This window comes from Cervus canadensis, chromosome 1 (genome assembly GCF_019320065.1).
Source record: "Cervus canadensis isolate Bull #8, Minnesota chromosome 1, ASM1932006v1, whole genome shotgun sequence".
Taxonomy (NCBI): Eukaryota; Metazoa; Chordata; class Mammalia; order Artiodactyla; family Cervidae; genus Cervus; species Cervus canadensis.
In genome coordinates this window covers 127,221,958-127,242,000 of record NC_057386.1, presented here as the reverse complement: position 1 = coordinate 127,242,000, position 20,043 = coordinate 127,221,958, and the positions used below count along the sequence as shown (strand labels likewise).

Sequence of the window (20,043 nt, the reverse complement as noted above, 5' to 3'; positions counted from 1 at the left end):
GTCCTGGCGGGGGCCCTGCTTGGTGGCTGCAGACAAGGATGCCCTGGAAAGGAAGGGGCACATGGGGAACAAACGTTACCCTGCCCCGGCAGTGGGGTGCTCCTGGGTGTGGATGGGGCTGTGTGGGAGGAGGCCTTGCATCTCTGAGTGGGTGTAGGAGGCAGGATGATGGCCCCTCAAAGAAGTCCTAATCCTGGGACCTGTGGATATGTTACCCCCATGTGACAAAAGGGGCTTTGTAGATGTGATTACATTAAGGAGTTCAGGATGGGAAGATTGTCCGAAGTTATCTGGATGGGACTAATGTCATCATAAGGGTCCTTGTAAGAGGGAGGCAGGGAGTCAGAAAGGATGTGATGATGAAAGCTGAGGTTGGAGTGATAAGGGGGCCAAGGAATGCAGGTGGATTCTAGGAACTGGAAAAGCTAGGCGACTGGATTCTCCCAGAAAGCCTCCAGGAGGAACCAGCCCTGCAGACACCTTGATTTTAGCTCTGTTATGGTGTGTGCGTGTTAAGTCATTTCAGTTATATTCGACTCTGTGTGACCCCATAGACTATAGCCCTCCAGGCTCCTCTGTCCACGGGAATTCTCCAGGCAAGAATACTGAAGTAGGTTGCCATTCCCTTCCCCAGGGGATCTTCCCAACCCAGGGATCGAACCCATGTCTCTTAGGTCTCCCGCACTGGCAGGCGGGTTCTTTACCACTTGTGCCACCTGGGGCCCGTTTTGGACTTCTGACCTCCAAAGCTGTCAGATGGTAAATGTGTGACATTTTAAGCCCGTACATGTTTGATAGTTTGTTATATGGCAATAGAAATAGAATGCAATGAATTTGCTTCCATTAAAGCTAGGGAAGTAAAAAAAAAAAAAAAGAAAAGCCAGGGGTAAATTTATAATAAATTCTGGTTTGGGTTTAAATAAAATATTTAAAATGTTGTTTTATTTTTTTCTTAAATTTTTTTTTTTTTTTTTAAATTATGCTGGGTCTTCATTGTGGTGTGTGGGCTTTCTCTAGTTGCAGTGCACATAGGCTTAGTTTCCCCATGGCATCTAAGAGCTTAGTTCCCTGGTCAGGGCTCCCTTGCATTGGAAGGTGGTTTCTTAACTGGTGGACCACCAGGGAAGTCCCAATATTGTTTTAGTATATCTACTTTTAAACATTTCAGTATTTACTCAATGAATTTAATGTTCTGGAGCACCACTGGGGTTCTCATTTTTCCTTTGCTTCTCAGCTCTGATGTAACTCAGCCAGGCACTGATGTGACCCTCATGGAACCCTGTGAGATAGGTCCTATTTGTGTCTCGATAGCTTCCTATGTTTAAAACAATTTTAGATTTACAGTTAAAAGTGGAGAAGACGGTACAGAGGTCTCCCTTGTTCCCCACACTTGGTTTCCCCTATTGCTAACATCTTTATTAGTGTAGTCCATTAGTGGTGATCCCTTAGTATTAACTAATGTCAGCACTTTGTTGGGATTTCCTTAGTTCCTAGCTCATCTCCTTTTTCTTTTCCCTTAAAAAAAGTTTTTTTTGGCTGCACCTCTAAGCATATGGGATCTTAGTTTCCCAGCTGAGGATCGAACCTGCGCCCCCTGCAGTGGAAGCATAGTCTTAACCACTGGACCTCCAGAGAAGTCCTTCATTTCCTTTTTCCTCTCCTGGGATCCCGTCAGACACCGTGTCACACTTAGTCACTGTGTTTCCTTAGGCTCCTCTTGGCTGTGCCTGTTTCTCAGAGTGTTGTTGGTTTTGGTGACCTGGATGGTCAGGGGTTTGGTCGGATGCCCTTTCCATGGGGATTTGTCTGACGCTTCTCTTGTGATCAGATTGTGGTTCTGGGTTTGGGCAGGAAGAGCACAGAGGCTCAGTGCCGCGCTCATCTCATTATGTCCACATGACTCCCCAGTTGAGGTTGGTCCTCCCTATTTCCAAACCCTATTTACAGGTGAGGAAACCAGGCCACAGAAAGTTCTGGTAGATGGAGAAGGGCAGGAAGTTAGGAGATGGGGAGTGGCTGGCTGCAGACATAGAGCTGGGTCCCCTTGCTTGTAGGGAGGGCCTCCAGACCCGCCCCTCCTTCCTCCTGGGTCCCCAGTGGTCTCCTTGCTGGTCTCCTAGAGGCAGGCTGAGAGCTTCAGAGGTCAGATTGGATGGGATACAGTCTCCCTGTTGAGCTTTTGTGGGCTGAGGTGCCTCTTGAGGGAGTGCTAAACAGCTCAAAAGCCCTCACCCTTTATATTAAAAATTTTTTTGCTTTAATTTTTTTTCATTAAAAAATCTAAATTCCCTGGCAGTCCAGTGGTTAGGGCTCTGTGCTTCCCCTGCAGGGTACATGGTTTGATCCCTGGTCCTGAAACTAAGATCCTGCAAGCTGAGTGGCGAGGCTGAAAAAAAAATTCTAAATTGAGCATCAGTGCAGGAAAGTGTACAACCTTAGGTGTAGAGGTTGACTAATTATGTGGATGTGTGTTTGGCATGCTCACCTGGGGAAGGCTCTCCTGAATCCCTCCATGTCAGCTCTCATCCCAAGGTGTTGCAGCCCCCGCCTCTAGCACCAGAGATTAGCTTTGCCCATTCCCTGGAATATCACATCAATGGGCATTGAGTTTCTGTTGGTCATCACTGTGCTCATTTAGGTCATCTGTGTCCATTCCTTTTCTTTGCTTGGGCGATGTCCCATTGTATGAATGTGCCATCTGTCATTCATTTGTGGACATGTGTGTTATTTAGCTTTAGGAGACACTGCCACATCATTTTCTGTACCGATTGTACCAAACTGCACTTTGACCAGTGTGCATTCTGGTGCCTCCACATCCTTGCTGACATTTGTCAGTCTTTTTCGTGGCAGCCCTTTTGGTATATGGTATAGGATCTCTTTGTGAGTCTGATGGACCCTTCTCTGAGGACTCACTGCCCAGGGCTGATGGGGTGGCCCCATTGAAGTCACGGGGACCGGGTTTCCTATCTTTCTTCTCTACCATCCTTTGTGTGTGGCTACCATTCTCACGGCTGCCTCATGACATAAGGTGGCTGTTGTAGCTCAGTCTATCATGACTGCATTCCAGGCAGCAGGAAGGGGGACTTGTCAACAAATACATAGGAATTGCTGATGTTGATAATGCTGGGCAGATGAAACAGGTGGTGGGTGGAATGTGATGGGGGAAGGACTACTTTAGAAAGGATAGTCTCTTTGTCCATTTTGTTCACTGCTATAGTCCCCAGGACCTAGAAAAGAGCCTGACATGCAGTGAGAAATCAGCAAATATTGCTGATGGAAGTCCTCTTTGAAAAGGTGACTTTAGACTTGAGAAATGAAGGGCTCACCCATGTGGACCTTGGAGAGAAGATTGCCCTTGGAGGAGCAAACAGTCAATGCAAAGGCCCTGTGGCAGAATCTTGCCTGGTGGGCTCAGGAAGAGTGAGGTCAATGTGGCTGGATCAGAGTGAGTGAGGTGGACTGTCAAGGGAGCTACGATTAGTGTAGCTGCAGGGAGCCAGAGGGTGCGAGACTTTGTAGGTCACTGTTAGAGATTGGGATTTAATCCCTAGATAAGTAGGGAGCTGTGGGAGGTGTTTGAGCAGGAAAATGCCATGATCAGATGTACCTTTTAAACCAGTAGCTGTGATCTGTTTGGCGAACAGCCTAGGGACAAAGGCAAACTTGAGAAAATCAGTGAAGAGATGACTGCATTGGTCCAAGCAAATGATGCTAGGGGCCAGGGGTGGTGTTGGGAAAAAGTGGATGGATTTTGGGTGTGTCTTAGAGCAAGAGCAGCCAAGACTTCCTGATGGATGGTTTTTGGGTGGGAGAGAAATGGAGGAGTCAAGCATGACTCAACTTCTTAGCTTAAGCAGCTCATTCTGCTGTTGTAGCAGCATGCTTGGGTTTCCTGTTTAAAAAGAAAAAACAACTTTTCTTTGATTTTTCTTGCCTTTAAAATCAAAGGAAGTCAGAACTTTAGTCAAGGGTATGGCATTCCCAAATCCAGACTGAATGAGCCCATACTATAGTCTTCCCTGAGTTGAGCCAACTCATTGGAAAAGACCCTGATGCTGGGAAAGATTGAGGGCAGGAGGAGAAGGAGGCGACAGAGAATGAGATGGTTGGATGGCATCACTGACTCAATGGACATGAGTTTGAGCAAACTCTGGGAGATTGGCGTGCCGCAGTCCATGGGGTCACAAAGAGTAGGATATGACCCTACAACTGAACAACAACGACAACAAAATGGGCCCTATGGGGCTGGGGGTGTCTCTGGATCCTTGGATCCAGGAGGTAGAGAGTGACTGACTGGAGCGGGAAGAGTCTGGTCTCATCCCAGAACCTGGCCTCGTACAGGTGAATCAGAGTCTTGGCTCATCTGGTTATTAGAGGTGTGTTTCCTGTTACCAGTGGGGGCGGGATTGCATTTTGCAATTCAATGGGCAGATCAAATTAATGATTAATTTGTGAAACTCCTGTCCTGCGTGCTCCGAGCCCAGTGGGAGAGAAACGTGAGGAAACAGGCCTGCATGTTGATGCAAAACCAGGGGCTCAGTCTCTTCCTGCACCTGTGACCCCAGGTGATATTTGGCCCTCAGGCCTCAGTGTCTGTGTCTGTTCAATGGGCCTTTGAGAATATAATGAGGCAAGGTAGGCAGAAGTGTTTTGTTACTGGACCAGTGCTGTACAGATGGTGGATAGGATTCTCTGGCTTCCCTGCCCTGCCCCAGCTTCTCAGGGACCCCATTTTATTCATTTATCTTTATTTTCAAAAAATATTTATTTATTTATGGCTGTTTTGGGTCTTAGTTGTGGCATGCAAGATCTTCCTTGCATCATGTGGGATCTGTTGTTGCGATGCACAGACTCTAGTTGTGGTGCACAGGCTTCAGTAGTTGCGGCACTAAGGGCTTAACTGCCCCTCTGCATGTGGGATCTTAGTTCCCTGACCAGGGATCGAACCGGCATCCTCTGCCTTGCAAGCAAGGAGAATTCTTAGCCATTGGTCCACCAAGGAAGTCCCTTGTTCATCTATTTTTAAATTCAAAACATAGCATCTAGCATGGGATGGGGTGATTGTCCACGGAATGACCCAGGTCTTAATTAGATCAGAGCAGGCTCACCTTAGGTAGTTCCCTGAAGGCCTCCTGGAGGAGGTGGCACCTGGAGAGTGGAGTTTTGGAATTGGCAGTCAGAGTCATCCTGGGAGCAGGGAAGAATGTAATGGGAGGCAGTAGGCACTTGTGGTTCAAGCAACACCCTGATCACTCAGCTTTGCCCTGGCTTTTTCTCCCTGGATTGGGCTGAGCAGGGTCTCTCCCCTGCCCACCCCCCCAAAAAAAAGTATGTCCAAGTCCTAACCCCCATTACTGGCGAATGTTAATCTTATTTGGAAATAGGGTCTTTGCAGATGTGATGAAAGTATGGATCAGATGGACCCTAAGTCCAACAGGAATGTCTTTATAGGAAGAGGATACACAGAGAGAGGGGGATGTGATGAAGGAGGCAGAGATTGGAGGGAGGTGGCTACAAGCCAAGGAATGCCTGAGACCACCAGGGGCTGGAGGAGCAAGTTAGGCTCCTCCCCTGGAACCTTCAGAAGGAGCCCACATCTCAATTCCGGACTTCCAGCCTCTAGAATTGAGAGAGGATAGATGATTTAAGTCATCCAGAGTGTGGCTTTGTTACAGCAGCCCAAGGAGCCTTACCGCTCCGGAGATGGGCAAGGGGAGGTTTCCTGGTGGGTGGTTTAACCGGGGTTGCAGACTTCCTGGCCCCAGTGACCCCTTGAGAGATGCTTTCCTGGCGTCTGTGAGCAGAGATCCTGTGATCTGCTGACTCCCAAGGGTGAGGACAGAGGCCCCTGGAGTTGTGGGGCCCCTCTCAGCCTCTGCCTGCTTCTCTGCTCCAAGCTCATCCCAGGCTTGTGCTGGAGGCCTGCCTGGCTGGCCTGAGTTCCCTGAAGGGACAGTTATGTGACCCTGCCTTCTGTGGGCCTCTCTATGAAGAAGACTGGTCTGGGGTCCCACTCCCCTGCCCCTGGGCCTCAGGACATCTGCTCTGTGCCCCCTCTTGGCAGGGTCTTCACTGCCCCACCCAGAAAGGAAATGGGAGCTTTTGGAGGTGGACCACTGCTGATCTGAGTCTCAGCATCCATTCACCCCAGACTCAAGGCTGCTGCCTGGCCAGTGAGGTTGCAGATCACATTTTAATTAAAATTATAATGTTTGTTGTTGGTCAGTCACTCAGTTGTGTCTGACTCTTTGCAACCCCGTGGACTGTAGCACAGTGGGCTTCCCTGTCTTTCACCAGCTCCCAGAGTTTGCTCAAACTCATGTCCATTGAGTTGGTGATGCCATCCAACCATCTCGTCCTCTGTCATACCCTTCTCCTCCTGCCCTCCGTCTTTCCCAGCATCAGGGTCTTTTTCAATTAGTCTGTTCTTTGTATCAGGTGCCAAAGTACTGGAGCTTTAGCTTCAGCATAAGTCCTTCCAGTGAATATTCAGGGTTGATTTCCTTTAGCATTATAATATTTAAGATTTACTTAATTGAGAGATTTCTCTGGTGGTCCAGTGGTTGAGACTGCACTTCTACTGCTGAGGGCCTGGGTTCAATCCCTGATCAGGGAACTAAGACACTGCAAACCTCGAAGTGTGCCCCCCCCAACCCCTACCCTGTAGTACCTCAAGTACAAGCTTTCTAAAACATGCACAAAGGAGAAGGCAGACAGCCACTCCCTAGACATTTCTACTCTGATTCTATTTGTTCCTGAGCTCATATTGCCGAGTGCCTGCTGGGTGCCAACCTCTGTTCCAGGCCTGGGAGAGCCATCAGTGAATAAAGCAACTGAGGATCTGGTCCTGGTGGCTTTATGATTTGGCAGGAGAGACAGATGAAGAACAGTAGACATAATTAATTATAAGTGTGCTGGAACGTAACAATGACTATGGAAAACATAGAGCAGGTTAGGGGGTTGAGGGATTTGGGGGTAGATAGGGTGTGTCTTCCTGGGAGGAGGCATGTGAGGAAAGATTAAGAAGGGTGGGAGATTTGGCTATGCTGCTACCTCATGAGAAACACTGAGGGCAGAGAGAACAGCCTATGCAAAGGTCCTGGGGCAGGGCTGTGCCTACTTGTACAAGGGATGGCAAGGAGGCCAGCATGGCTGGGCTGAGTGATAGGGACATGGCAGGATATTGGATCTGGAGAGGCCACAGGGGCCAGGCCAGTTGGCTTATAGGCCAACACTGTGCTGGCAACTTAAATAAAATGTTTCATGTTATTTTGTGTGTTTGAAAAATTCATGTGAATAGGCAGTTGTTCTTCAGTCACTCAGTCGTGTCCAACTCTTTGTGACCCCATGGACTGCAGCACTCCAGGCTTCCCTGTCCTTCACCATCTCCCAGAGTTTGCTCAAACTCATGTCCATTGTGTCAGTGATTCCATGAACAGGCCATAGTGACGGTTATCTTTCTGCAGCTTGTCTTTTTTTCACTCAAGTTTCTGTCTGCCACGAAGCATGTGGGATCTTAGTTCCCCAACCAGGAATCGAACCCATACATTAGAAGCATGGAATTTTAACCACTGGACCACCAGGGAAGTCCCTCAATGATTGTTTTGCAGCCATCTTGCACACGTGTGGGAATCTGTAGGGCATAGTTGTCCAGCTCTGGGCTGCATGCGATCCTGTCTTGGGATGCGAGATGACTGGGGTGAGTGGGGACCAGCACTGTAAAGACAGAATGGGTAAGGAGAGAGTATTTGAGTAGCAGATGATTCTTTGGGAGTGTAAGTAGCATTGTGCTGGAAAGGCAGGTGTTCTTTCCTGAAGCTTGTTTCTGCCGCCCCAGGTGTGCAGGTAGTGATCCTGGGCGGGGTCAGCAGTGTCTGAAAGCCAGAGTGCCAAGCAGGCCACCGTAGGGTCATGGGGAGGAGGGGCAGTGTGCCCACATTCTTGGGCATCTCTGTCTCCCCACACCTTTTCCAGGGCTTGTTTTTCTCAGGTGACTTAATTTGTGTCCATCTTTTGGGAAGTGATCTTGTTTTAATTTGCAGTTAGTCTTTTTGTCTTTTTTTAAAGTTGTGTCAAGGCTTCCCTGATTTTGCAGTTGGTAAAGAATCTGCCTGCAATGCAGGAGACCCTGGTTCGATTCCTGGGTCGGGAAGATCCCTTGGAGAAGGACTAGGCTACCCACCCAGTATTCTTGGACTTCCCTTGTGGCTCAGCTAGTGAAGAATCCTCCTGCAGTGTGGGAGACCTGGGTTCGATCCCAGGGTTGGGAAGAACCTCTGGAGAAGGGAAAGGCTACTCACTCCAGTATTCTGGCCTGGAGAATTCCATGGACCATAGTCCATGGGATCGCAAAGAGTTGGACACGACTGAGCAATTTTCACTTTCACTTTCTTTTTTCAAGTTTCACTTAATAAAAAACTCACCATTTAAACCATTAAAAACCATACGATTGAGTGACATTTAGGACATTCACAATGTTGTACAACCATTACACACATGTCTAGTTCCAGAATATTTTCATCACCCCAAAAAGAAACCCTGTAGCTGTTAAGAAGTCACTCCCCATGCTCCCCTGGCAACTCCCAGACTGTTCTCTGTGCCTATCAGTTCAGTTCAGTCGCTCAGTCGTGTCCGACTCTGTGACCCCATGGACCGCAGCATGCCAGGCTCCCCTGTTCTTCACCAACTCCCGGAGCTTGCTCGAACTCATGTCCATGGAGTCGGTGATGCCATCCGACCATCTCATCCTCTGTCGTCCCCTTCTACTCCTGCCTTGAATCTTTCCCAACATCAGGGTCTTTTCCAATGAGTCAGTTCTTCACATCAGGTGGCCAAAGTATTGGAGTTTCAGCTTCATCATTAGTCCTTCCAATGAATATTCAGGCTTGATTTCCTTTAGGATGGACTGGTTTGATCTCCTTGCATTCCAAGGGACTCTCAAGAGTCTTCTATAGATCTGTCCCTATAGATTTGCCTATTTTCTTTTTAACCATCTTGCACAGCTTGTGGGATCTCTGTTTCCCGACCTGGAATTGAACCCAGGCCACAGCACTGAAAGCCCAGAATCCTAACCACTAGCCTGCCAGGGAACTCCCTTGCCTGTTCTAGACACTTCACACAAATGGGATCATATAATACGTGCTTTTTCGACTGTCTTATTGCCTGTAGGAATGTTTTAAAAGTTCCCTCATGATGTGGCACATATGAGAATTTCATTTTTTTTTTTTTTAAGGCTGAATAACCTTGGCTACACCACATTACATTCACCCATTCATCTGTCAGTGGACACTTGGGTCACATCCACCTTTTGGCTCTTGTAGATAATGCTGCCAGGAGCACAGAAAGGCTCATACACATCCTTTTAAGCAAGGCGTGATGAAAATGTCCCATTTCTTGTTGCCAGACAGGTGAGGTATGTACATTTGATAAAAGTCAACAAACTGGGACTTCCTCGTTGGTCCGGTGGCCAAGATACCTTGCTCTCATTGCAGGGGGCCTGGGTTTGATCCCTGGTCAGGGCACTAGGTCCTACATGCCGCAGCTAAGAGTTCACATGCTGCAACTAAAAGATCATGCATGCTGCAACTAAGACCTGGGGCAAACAAATTAAAACAACAACAAAGTCAGCAAACTACACTTTAAAAAGATTAATGACCAGGACCTCAAAAATATTTTGCTAAGTAAAAGGAGACGTATATGGTCTTTTGTATCTCTGCTTGTTTTCAAGAAATAGAGAATTATGGATACATTTGAAGACTTGTATGATTCTCTTTACAGGGCTTCGCAGGTCACTCTAATGGTAAAGAACCTGCCTGCCAAGAAGGAGACGTAAAAGATGCAGGTTCAATCCCTGGGTGGAGAGGATCCTTGGAGGCGGGCATGGCAACCCACTCCAGTATTCTTGCCTGGAGAATCCCATGGACAGAGGCGCCTGGAGAGGCTATAGTCTATAGCGTTGCAAAGAGTCTCTCAAGTCTTTTCTAGCACCATAATTTGAAAGCATCAGTTCTCCTTTTTATCTGTTTATTCCATTGTATAAACACAGCAGTTGATTTATCCATCATGAACATTTGAGTTGTTTTAAAAACGTATTTGAGATTGGTGGACTTTCAGGTAGGTCATGTTCTTAGAAGCTACCTAGCTTTTGCACAGGCTGTGTCCCCTGCCAGTAACACCCTCCTCGTCTTTTTTTCATGACAAAGCCCAACTCTTTCTTTCACATGGCGTCTCTTCCAGGCAGCCCTCTTGGCTGTCCAGAATGAGCTCAGAGAATCTGGTTGGATAAGAGGGAGCTGCGTCCAGGAAGGGATCACCTTGGCTTTCTCTCTTGGTCTTTGTGTGTGGGCTGTGATCTTTGACCTTGGGGGGTGGGGGCAGGGATAGAATCAGCTATGTTGGGCAAAAGGCCGTGAGCTTGGCCTGTGCACTGTTATCTAATCAGCTGCCTGGTCCTAATGCTTCTGGTCCAGTGTGACCGAAAGAAAGTTATCCCTCTGATTGTAAGCGGTGCAAAGTCCATCCCCCACCAGAGGTGGGGCAGCAATGGGGGAGGGGGAAGGGCTGGTCACTTTGTGCCAGGTGACTCTGCATGGCCGACCTGCTGGGTCCCTAGGTTCTACTTGCCCCTGTTCTAAGCATTTTACAAAGGCACTTAAATCTCACACCATACCTATGAGATGGATGCTATCATTACACTCATTTTATGGATGAGGAAACTGAGGCACAGAAAGGATTAATAACTTATCCAGAAGGCAAAACTGGCTCATGGGAGATTCCCTGTGCGTACCCACGAACGGAGTGGTGCCCTAGAACCCCACAGCCCCTTCTGTTGGAGAGAGAGATGTAAGCCTTCATCTGGTGATTCATTGATTTGACCTTGATTTATCCCTGAATTGGGTGGAAAGGCCAGGAGATTAGGAAAGCACAGCGGAATTCCGGAATTTCAAAGGCTTCTCCAGGCTTCTCTGGGTCACCGTACCTTTGCTAAAAAACAGGGCTGGGGGAGGGAGGCAGGAACTGGAAACTTTTTTTTTTTTTTTTTAATTTTAAGCCACTTTACTGCTGTATGATTGATGTAATAAATTAGTTGTATGTATATAATTATACAACTTTCCTCATGGCTCAGCGGGTAAAGAATCCACCTGCAATGCAGGAGACACAAGATGTGGGATTCGATCCCTGGGTCAGGAAGATGCCCTGGAGAAGGAAATGGCAACCCACTCCAGCATTCTTGCCTGGGAAATCCCATAAACAGAAGAGCCTGGTGGGCTCTAGTCCATGGGGTTGCAAAGAATCGTACATGACTGAGCGACTAAGCACGTCTACAACCGGATGAGTTTAGAGAGAAGTGAAGCCATCACCACAATCTGTGTTGTAAACATGTCCATCACCTCTGAAAGTTTCCTTCCTTCCTTTTTATTTATGGTTGTTGTTGTTCAGTCGCTAAATTGTGTCTGTCTCTTTGTGACACCACGGACCGCAGCACGCCAGGCTTCCTTGTCTTTCACTATCTCCCGTAGTTTGCTCAAACTCCTGTCCATCGAGTCGGTGATGCCATCCAACCATCTCATCCTCTGTCGTCCCCTTCTCCTCCTGCCTTCAATCTTTCTCAGCATCAGGGTCTTTTACAATTTTATTTCCAATATTACATAATATTATTATTAGTCATGGTGAATAAAAGATCTACATGGTAGGGAATTCCCTGGCGGTCCAGTGGTTAGGACTCTGCGCTCTCACTGCCGAGGGCCCAGGTTTGATCCCTGGTTGGGGAACTAAGGTCTTACAAGCACAGCGAAAAATAGAAAACCCACTGTACTGTATATTTAAATATTTGCTAAGAGGTTAGATCTTATGTGTCTTATCACAAACATGTAAAAAGAAGGAAACTGGGTTGATGTGTTTTCTTCTGACCACTGTTCTGTGGATGAGGGGAGGGAGAGAGGGCACCACAGACTGCCTCCACGGGTGGGCCTGTCTTTGATCCTTTGTATTAAAATTTGAGGGTTTCCATCCGACCCCCAAACCCCCCAACAATCTCCAGGCTGAAGTCTGAATTCCACTTTCTTGGCTTCCTCAGTGGTTCAAGTGGTAAAGAATCTGCCTGCAATGCAGGAAACCCAGGAGATGCGTGCTTGATCTCTGGGTCGGGAAGATCCCCTAGAGGAGGAAATGGCAACCCACTCCAGTACTCTTGCCTGGGAAATCCCACGGACAAAGGAGCCTGGCGGGCCCGAGTCCACGGGGTTGCAAAGAGTCGGACGTGATGGGGCAAGCATTCACCTCATTCACCAAGCCCATGCTGAGGGGGTGGGTGGTGGGGCTGGAGAAGAGCCACACCGCCTCGCTGGGCCTCAGTGTCCCTGCCTGTGACCCAGAGAGGTCCCCCTTCTGGGAGATGGTCTGGCTGAGGTGCTCTGGCAAGTGTGGCAAAGGGGTCTCCTGGGGTCCAGTTCGTGGCCTGAAGATGAGCCATCTGCCTCCTGGGTGTGTTGATTTTGAAAAATACGGTGTTGCTCTTGAAACAATCAGACGCCATAGAAACATCTGGATTTCTAGCAGCTCACAAAATTTGGGAGGAGCTGGAAATACCTCAGCCCCAGGGACCTCGGGGCCCAGAAGGGAGTTGCAGCTGCTGCCTTTGTTTAAGGTGAGGGCCATGGCCCTCTTGGTTTGAGGGGTCATGGTGTTGGTTAGGGAGGTGACAATGATGTGAAGAGCCTAGAACGGCATCTGACACACAGGCAATCCCTGGGAAATGCTTGTTTGTTTTTTTTAAATTTTGTATTGGTATAAAGTTGATTTACAATGTTATGTTAGTTTCAGGTGTATAGCACAGCAATTCGTATATAGTAGTTGTCTGTGTGTTAATCCCAACCTCCTAACATATACCTGCCCCCACCCTTCTTCCCTGGCACTTATAAGCTTGTTTTCTGTGTCTGTGAGTCTGTTTCTGTCTTACAAATAAGTTCATTTGTATCATATTTCAAGATTCCTCATGTGATATCATAGGATATTTGTCTTTCTTTGTCTGACTGACTTCGCTTAGTGTGACCATCTGTAGTTTGATCCATGTTGCCACAAATGGCATTATTTCATCTTTTCTATGGTGAGACTATTCCGTGGTATATATGCCATAACTTCTTTATCCATTCATCTGTGAGTAGACACTTCGGTTACTTCCATGTCTTGGCTATAGTGAATAGTGCTGCAGTGAACATTGGGGGTGCATGTGTCTTTTCGAATGAGTTTTGTCCAGATATATGCCCAGGAGTGGGATTGCAGGATCATATGGTAATTTTATTTTTAGTTTTTTGAGGAATTTCAATACTGTTCTCCATAGTGACTGTACTAGTTTACATTTCCACCAACAGTGAAGGAGAGTTCCCTTTTCTCCATACCCTCTTCAGTAAGGAAATACTCATTTGTGTTGCTTTGTACAAAGCACATTTTCTAGTCACCTTTATTTGCATGTACTGGATGCTCAGGTTATAAAAATGATCCTGGATTTCCCTGGTGGTTCAGTGGTTAAGAATCTGCCTGCCAGTGCAGGGGACATGGGTTTGATCCCTGGTCTGGGAAGATTCCACAACTGAGCCTGTGGATCGCAACTACTGAGCCTGCATGCTGCAACTACTGAAATCTGAGCACTGCAACTAGAAAGTAGCCTCTGCTCACTGCAACTAGAGAAAGTCAGAACACAGCAGTGAAGACTCAATGCAGCCAAAGAGAAATAACTAAATTTTAAAAACCTTAAAAAAAAGTGATCCCTGTGACTCTCGTAGCTGGTAGGAAGATGTGTTCATCAATATAGGATTGTTACACCCGAAGGCAAGTCTCTGATCTGGTATTTTCAAGAGAACTTTGAAATCCAGATTTTATGTTAAATCGTTTTCTTTTGTTCTTGACAGTGAGTTCAACTTTCCTTCATTGAAGTGCCATGTAGATCAAATGAAGCACAACTGAGGCTACAGAGTCACTGGCCTCATTGCACAGATGGGAAAACAGGTTCAGGGCTGGCCCTCAGGTCTGACTCTCTTCAAACCCACTTCTTCCCAAAATCTACCAGTTAGGGACATGGGGCTGGGCCTGACCAGCCAGCTCCAGTCTTCTGCCTTCTCCAGAGTCCCTGCCCACTGGTTCTGGGACAGTCTGTCTGGGGACAGTGGGAGTGGCTGTCCTTGTCCTGGAAGGCCACATTCAAAGAAAAAGTGAAGGTGACGCAAGCTGTTCCAGACAGTCGGCTTTGCAACATGGAGCAACTACCTGATGGGCTGGTCAGGTTGGGAGCGGGGTTGGGTGGCAAGGGGTTTTTGCCAAGCTTTATAAACCTGGAGTTTTATAGTTCATACGGCGCTAGTGATAAAGAACCTGCCTGCCAGTGCAGCGGACACAGGAGACACGGGTTCGACCCCTGGGTCAGGGAAGATCCCCTGGAGGAGGACAACCCACTCCAGTATTCTTGCCTGGAGAATCCCATAGACAGAGGAGCCCGCAGGGTCACAAAGAGTCAGACATGACTGGAGCAACTTAGCACAAGACCACAGCGTGTAAATTTCTGTATTTCTGGCTTTTCATCGAAAATTGCTCTTGTTCTCCTCTCCTGCCCTCCCACGCGTAGGCTCTGCTCCCCCCTGGCTTCCTTGCTGTTCCCCATTGCTCTGTCTCAGTTCTCCCAGCCCCAGGGCCTTTGCACGGGCTGTGTCTTATGGATGAAATTACCCACCACCACTAAATCCACATGTTCCCTCCAGTGCCTTTAGTTTTTAATTTTGGTTTAGTTTTTTGTGCTTTGTTTTTCCTTACATTTCACCTGCCTGACTGCTCTGTTTAAAATTGCAGTCCTCCTCCCAGTCCCTCCTGTGTTTTCACCATGTCCTTTCATACACCACGTATTTTACCCTAATTGTTGATGACCTGTCTTTCTTCTACTGGAATAAAAGCCCCATGAAGTTAGAGATCTGAGTCTGTCTTGTTCACTTTTCTAACCCCAGCTGTTAGAAGAGGGCCTGGCATGTAGTAGGTGTTCAGTAAATGTGTATTGACATGGAGAACAAACTTAGGGTTACCAAAGGAGAAGGGGAGAGGGATAAATTAGGAATTAACAGATACACACTACTATATATAAAACAGATAAACAACAAGGACCTACTATATAGCACAAGGAACTATATTCAATGTCTTAAAATAACCTATAGTGGAAAAGAATCTGAAAAAGAATATGTATATATATATATATAAAATTGAATATTTTGCTGTAAACCTGAAACATTGTAAATCAACTATACTTCAGTTTTTAAAAATGTGTGTTAAATGAATGAGTGAATGAATGAATGATGAATTTGACACATGGAGCCCACTTCCCACCAGGTGTTGTGAGCTGTGGTTGAGCAGTGGCCACCTCCCAGTCTCTTGATCAGGCTGTTGTTATTAAAACACATTTTAAAATAATGCATAAAAATAATATCAACTATTAACATTAATTATGTCTTATGTCAACTCTGGAGCAGCATGTGTCAACAGCTTTCCCACCTCCTCCTGCTCCTAGGGCACCTCCAGGGAGCCCCTTCCTCAATGACCCTGTGGAGTCTGTGATGCAGGCTGGCACCAAGCAGCCATTTTGGAGGCTTGTGGTAGGGCAGGTGGGTGGGTGGGGGCCCTGGCCCTCTTCCTCATGAGCTTGTTTGTCTCGTCCCCCACAGAATGTGCGCATCGACCCCAACAGCCTGTCCTTCAACATGTGGAAGGAAATCCCTGTCCCCTTCTACCTTTCTGTCTACTTTTTCAACATCCTCAACCCCGAGGAGATCATCCAAGGCCAGAAGCCACAGGTGCAGGAGCGCGGGCCTTATGTGTACAGGTGAGGATGGAGGGGGTTGGGCTGGGACTCAGGTCATCATCCCATTTTACAGATGACGAAACTGAGGCCCCTTGCAGAAGGGCTCATTCAGGGTCAATCTGCTTGCTCTAATCCAGTGCTCCAGTGCTTGAGACTTGGAAGTGACTGCCTGGCTTTGCCACTCAGCAGGTCTCTGACTGTGGGCAAGGGCCTTTACTTTCCTCTGCCGCAGTGTCCCCTTCTGTAAAATGGGGATGACTGTCTCCATGGTGGAGTGGTTATGAGGATTGGATGAGATAATGGGGAGCCCAGCACAGTGCCTGGCATGCAGTAAGTGATCAGTAAATGATAGTTATTAACACATTATCGTTACCTTAGTTTGGCTGCTTGCCACTCAAAAGGTAAGTGTTGGGATTTCCCTGGTAGTCCAACAGCTAAGAATGAACACTTCCACTGTAAGGGACACAGGTTCGATCCCTGGTCAAGGAACTAAGAGCCCACATGCTTCGAGGTGTGGCCAAAAAGTTAAAAAAAGAAAAAAAAAAAAGGCAAGTGCTGGTTGGAAAGGAAAGATTGCTTTATTCAGGAGGCCAGCAATGTGGGGAGAAGGTGAATTCATGTCCAAAAACCAACTCTAAAGATTCTGCTCAACCATGAAAGTTTTTAAAGGGAGACTCATTTGGAGAAAAGGTCAGGGCCTTATCTTCTTCCACTGTGTGCAAAACTTTCTTCTGATTGGCTGGTGGTGCAGTTAACAGGGAGGTGTTCCAGGACTCTTCTGCTCAGCCAGAGAGGACCATCCTCCACCTTGATGGGGGCCTTAGTTCCTGCAGAAGAACTCAGAGATGTTGTTCTGTGTATCCCTTGAGGAGAAGCCAGGACCCTGCCCCAAGACTGCACTATTGTTTGCTAACTGCCCCTCCTTTGCGCTGGGCTGGAAGAAGCACAAGCTGGAATCAAGATTGCCGGGAGAAATATCAGTAACCTCAGATATGCAGATGACACCACCCTTATGGCAGAAAGTGAAGAGGAACTAAAAAGCCTCTTGATGAAAGTGAAAGAGGAGAGTGAAAGAGTTGGCTTAAAGCTTAACATTCAGAAAACTAAGATCATGGCATCTGGTCCCATCACTTCATGGGAAATAGATGGGGAGACAGTGGAAACAGTGTCAGACTTTATTTTTTGGGGGCTCCAAAATCACTGCAGATGGTGACTGCAGCCATGAAATTAAAAGACGCTTACTCCTTGGAAGGAAAGTTATGACCAACCTAGATAGCATATTAAAAAGCAGAGACATTACTTTGCCAACAAAGGTCCGTCTGGTCAAAGCTATGGTTTTTCCAGTGGTCATGTATGGATGTGAGAGTTGGACTGTGAAGAAAGCTGAGCGCCGAAAAATTGATGCTTTTGAACTGTGGTGTTGGAGAAGACTCTTGAGAGTCCCTTGGACTGCAAGGAGATCCAACCCGTCCACCCTAAAGGAGATCAGTCCTGGGTGTTCATTGGAAGGACTGATGCTGAAGCTGAAACTCCAGTACTTTGGCCACCTCATGCGAAGAGTTGACTTACTGGAAAAGACCCTGATGCTGGGAGGGATTGGGGGCAGGAGGAGAAGGGGACGACAGAGGATGAGATGGCTGGATGGCATCACCGACTCGATGGACATGAGTTTGAGTAAACTCCAGGAGTTGGTGATGGACAGGGAGGCCTGGTGTGCTGCGATTCGTGGGGTCGCAAAGAGTCAGACATGACTGAGCGACTGAACTGAACTGAACTTGCTTCTGCATCCCCTCCCTCCCCTGATAAACAACTGTTTGCATCTGCCCCCTGGAACTCAGGGAAGGAAGGTCAAAGAGGCTGAATGAAGCTTATTCCCTACAAAAAAAACTGGGGACGCGGAACAGGATTTTTACCTGGGAGGGCCCCACAGGGTCCTGCTGTCTTTCTTTATGACCACAGCCGTCACAGCTTCTTCATTGGATCATTCTTTGGGAGGGTGAAGCTCTCCAGTGGCTACTGGGCTCGTGGGGTTGGCTGGAGCAGTTTTCCAAGAGACGCTCTGCCACAAGGCTCCAGAATAGCTGCCAGGTGCCAGCCTGCACCACAGACTCCACAGGGACATTGGGGAAGGGGCTTCCTGGAATACAAGACCCGATTTCTGGTGCTGCCCATTCTGCCCTCAGGAAACTGCAATCCTGGCTTAGCTCATCCCCGAAAGGCTTCTGCGTCAAAGTTGAGCCTGGCTTGCCAAAGTTCTTACTTATATCTTCATTCCATAAGTGTTTATTGGGTATTGAACATCTCCTGTGTGCCAGGCACGGTGCCAGTTTACTGTTAAAGGCAGACAAAAGCCCTTGCCTCGCAGAGCTGACATTCCCATCAGGAGAGAATAAGCAAGTGGACAAGAGAGGGGAACCCAGGCAGCATAAGCGTGGTGAAAACAAAGCAGATCAAGCCATGGAGAGTGCTGGAGGCAGGCCTTGGCAGGGGTAGGTCTAACAAAGACACTTCCCTAGACCCAGATGGTAAGAAGGGGGCACTGCTACGTGAGGATCTGGGGGGAAGCGAGTCATGGACAGAGGGAGCAGCAAGTGCAAAGGGCCTGAGGTGGGAATAGTCTGGTAGTCCAGGAGGGGAGAAGGCATGTGTGGCTGGCATGTTAGGAGTGAGGGGAGAGTGAGTGGGAGAGAGGAGACCTGAGAATTGGACGGGGCCGGAGGGTGAGGACCCTGGAGACCACAGAAGGAGCTCAGTTTTATCCTGTGTGTGAAGGAGGGTTTGGAGGAGAGGATGATGTGATCTGATTTCCCCCTTTCCAAAGATTCTTCTGGATGCTCTGCAGAGAATGGATTGCAGAGCATGATGGAATAAAGACAGCATAACAGCAATAAAAACTGCAGCTGATACATGCTTTTCTCTATGCATTAGGCAATCGTTTTAATTGCTTGACGTGCATTAGCTCACTCAGTTCTCACAGGTAGGGACCTAATGACGTAGGCCTGCTTATTACTCCCATTTTATTTTTTTTCCTTGGCTGCACCTTGCAGTATGCAGGATCTTAGTTCCCCATCCAGGGATTGAACCCATGCCCCCTGCAGCGGAAGCATGTAGTCTTAATCACTGGACTGCCAGGGAAGTCCCATTACTCCCGTTTTAAATGTGGGAAAACAGGCTTAAGTAGTAAGTGATGGAGACAGGATTTGGGCCCCCTGCCTCCTGTCTTCAGAGTGCATATTCCTATCCACCATCCTTGCCGTCTCCCTCAGAAAAGCTAGGATGCCCAGGGGGAGGGTGATGAGGGGCGGAGGGATGGTGGCAGCTTGCCCAGGGGGAGGGAGCCTATGGGATTTGGTGACAAGAGGCTTCTGGGCCTGTCCTGCAGTGGGTGGGCTTCCCAGGCAGTTCAGTGGTAAAGAATCCACGTGGCAATGCAGGAGACCCAGCTTCGATCCCTGGGTCAGGAAGATCCCCTGGAGAAGGAAATGGCAACCCACTCCAGTATTTTTGCCTGGAAGATCCCATGGACAGAGGAGCCTGGCAGGCCCCAGTCCCATGGGTCCCGAAGAGTCGGACACAACTGAGTGACTAACACTTCCACTTTAAGAGGATCCTGGCGGGCTGCATACAGTCCTTGGGGTCACAAAGAGGCGACTGAGCACAAACCACAGTGGGTGGGTGGTGGAACAGACGTGTAGGAGGCAGTCAGGCTCGGCACACAGACAGCCGAGGGCACCCCGGGCTCCTGGCAGCTGACCCACCGGCTTCCTCCCCCACAGGGAGTTCAGGCACAAGAGCAACATCACCTTCAACAACAATGACACGGTGTCCTTCCTGGAGCACCGCAGCTACCAGTTCCAGCCGGATAAGTCCCGCGGCCAGGAGAGCGACTACATCGTCATGCCCAACATCCTGGTCCTGGTGAGATTCCCCTGGTCCGTCTCTCCGCCTGCCCCCTGCGCTGGGCAGAGCTCAGCCTGTGGCTCCCGGGTTGACTCGGCGGGCTTCCTGGGTGCATCTTGGTCTCTGGTTGGGGGCATTGGTCAAAGTCATGGCCTTTCCCTTTTCAATCTGCAAATCTAGGGACTTCCCTGGTGGTCCAGTGGTTAAGACTTCGTTTTCCACTGCAGGGGTATGCGGGTTCAACCCCTAATCGGGTGCAACAACACAACAAAAAAATGCAAACCTAGACTCTCCAAAAGGGAGTACTT

General features: G+C 48.2%; 1 protein-coding gene across 5 annotated transcripts in view; it reads left to right on the top strand.

The window, feature by feature from the left end:
- Nucleotides 1–20,043, top strand: part of SCARB1 (scavenger receptor class B member 1) — a 92,891-nt gene that overhangs the window by 33,075 nt on the left and 39,773 nt on the right. For all 5 annotated transcript variants that reach the window (XM_043442567.1, XM_043442559.1, XM_043442552.1 and 2 more), the window contains 2 exons: nt 15,699–15,856; nt 19,612–19,753. In XM_043442567.1, coding sequence (XP_043298502.1) covers nt 15,699–15,856; nt 19,612–19,753 — 300 coding nt within the window. The remainder of the gene's footprint in view (nt 1–15,698; nt 15,857–19,611; nt 19,754–20,043) is intronic.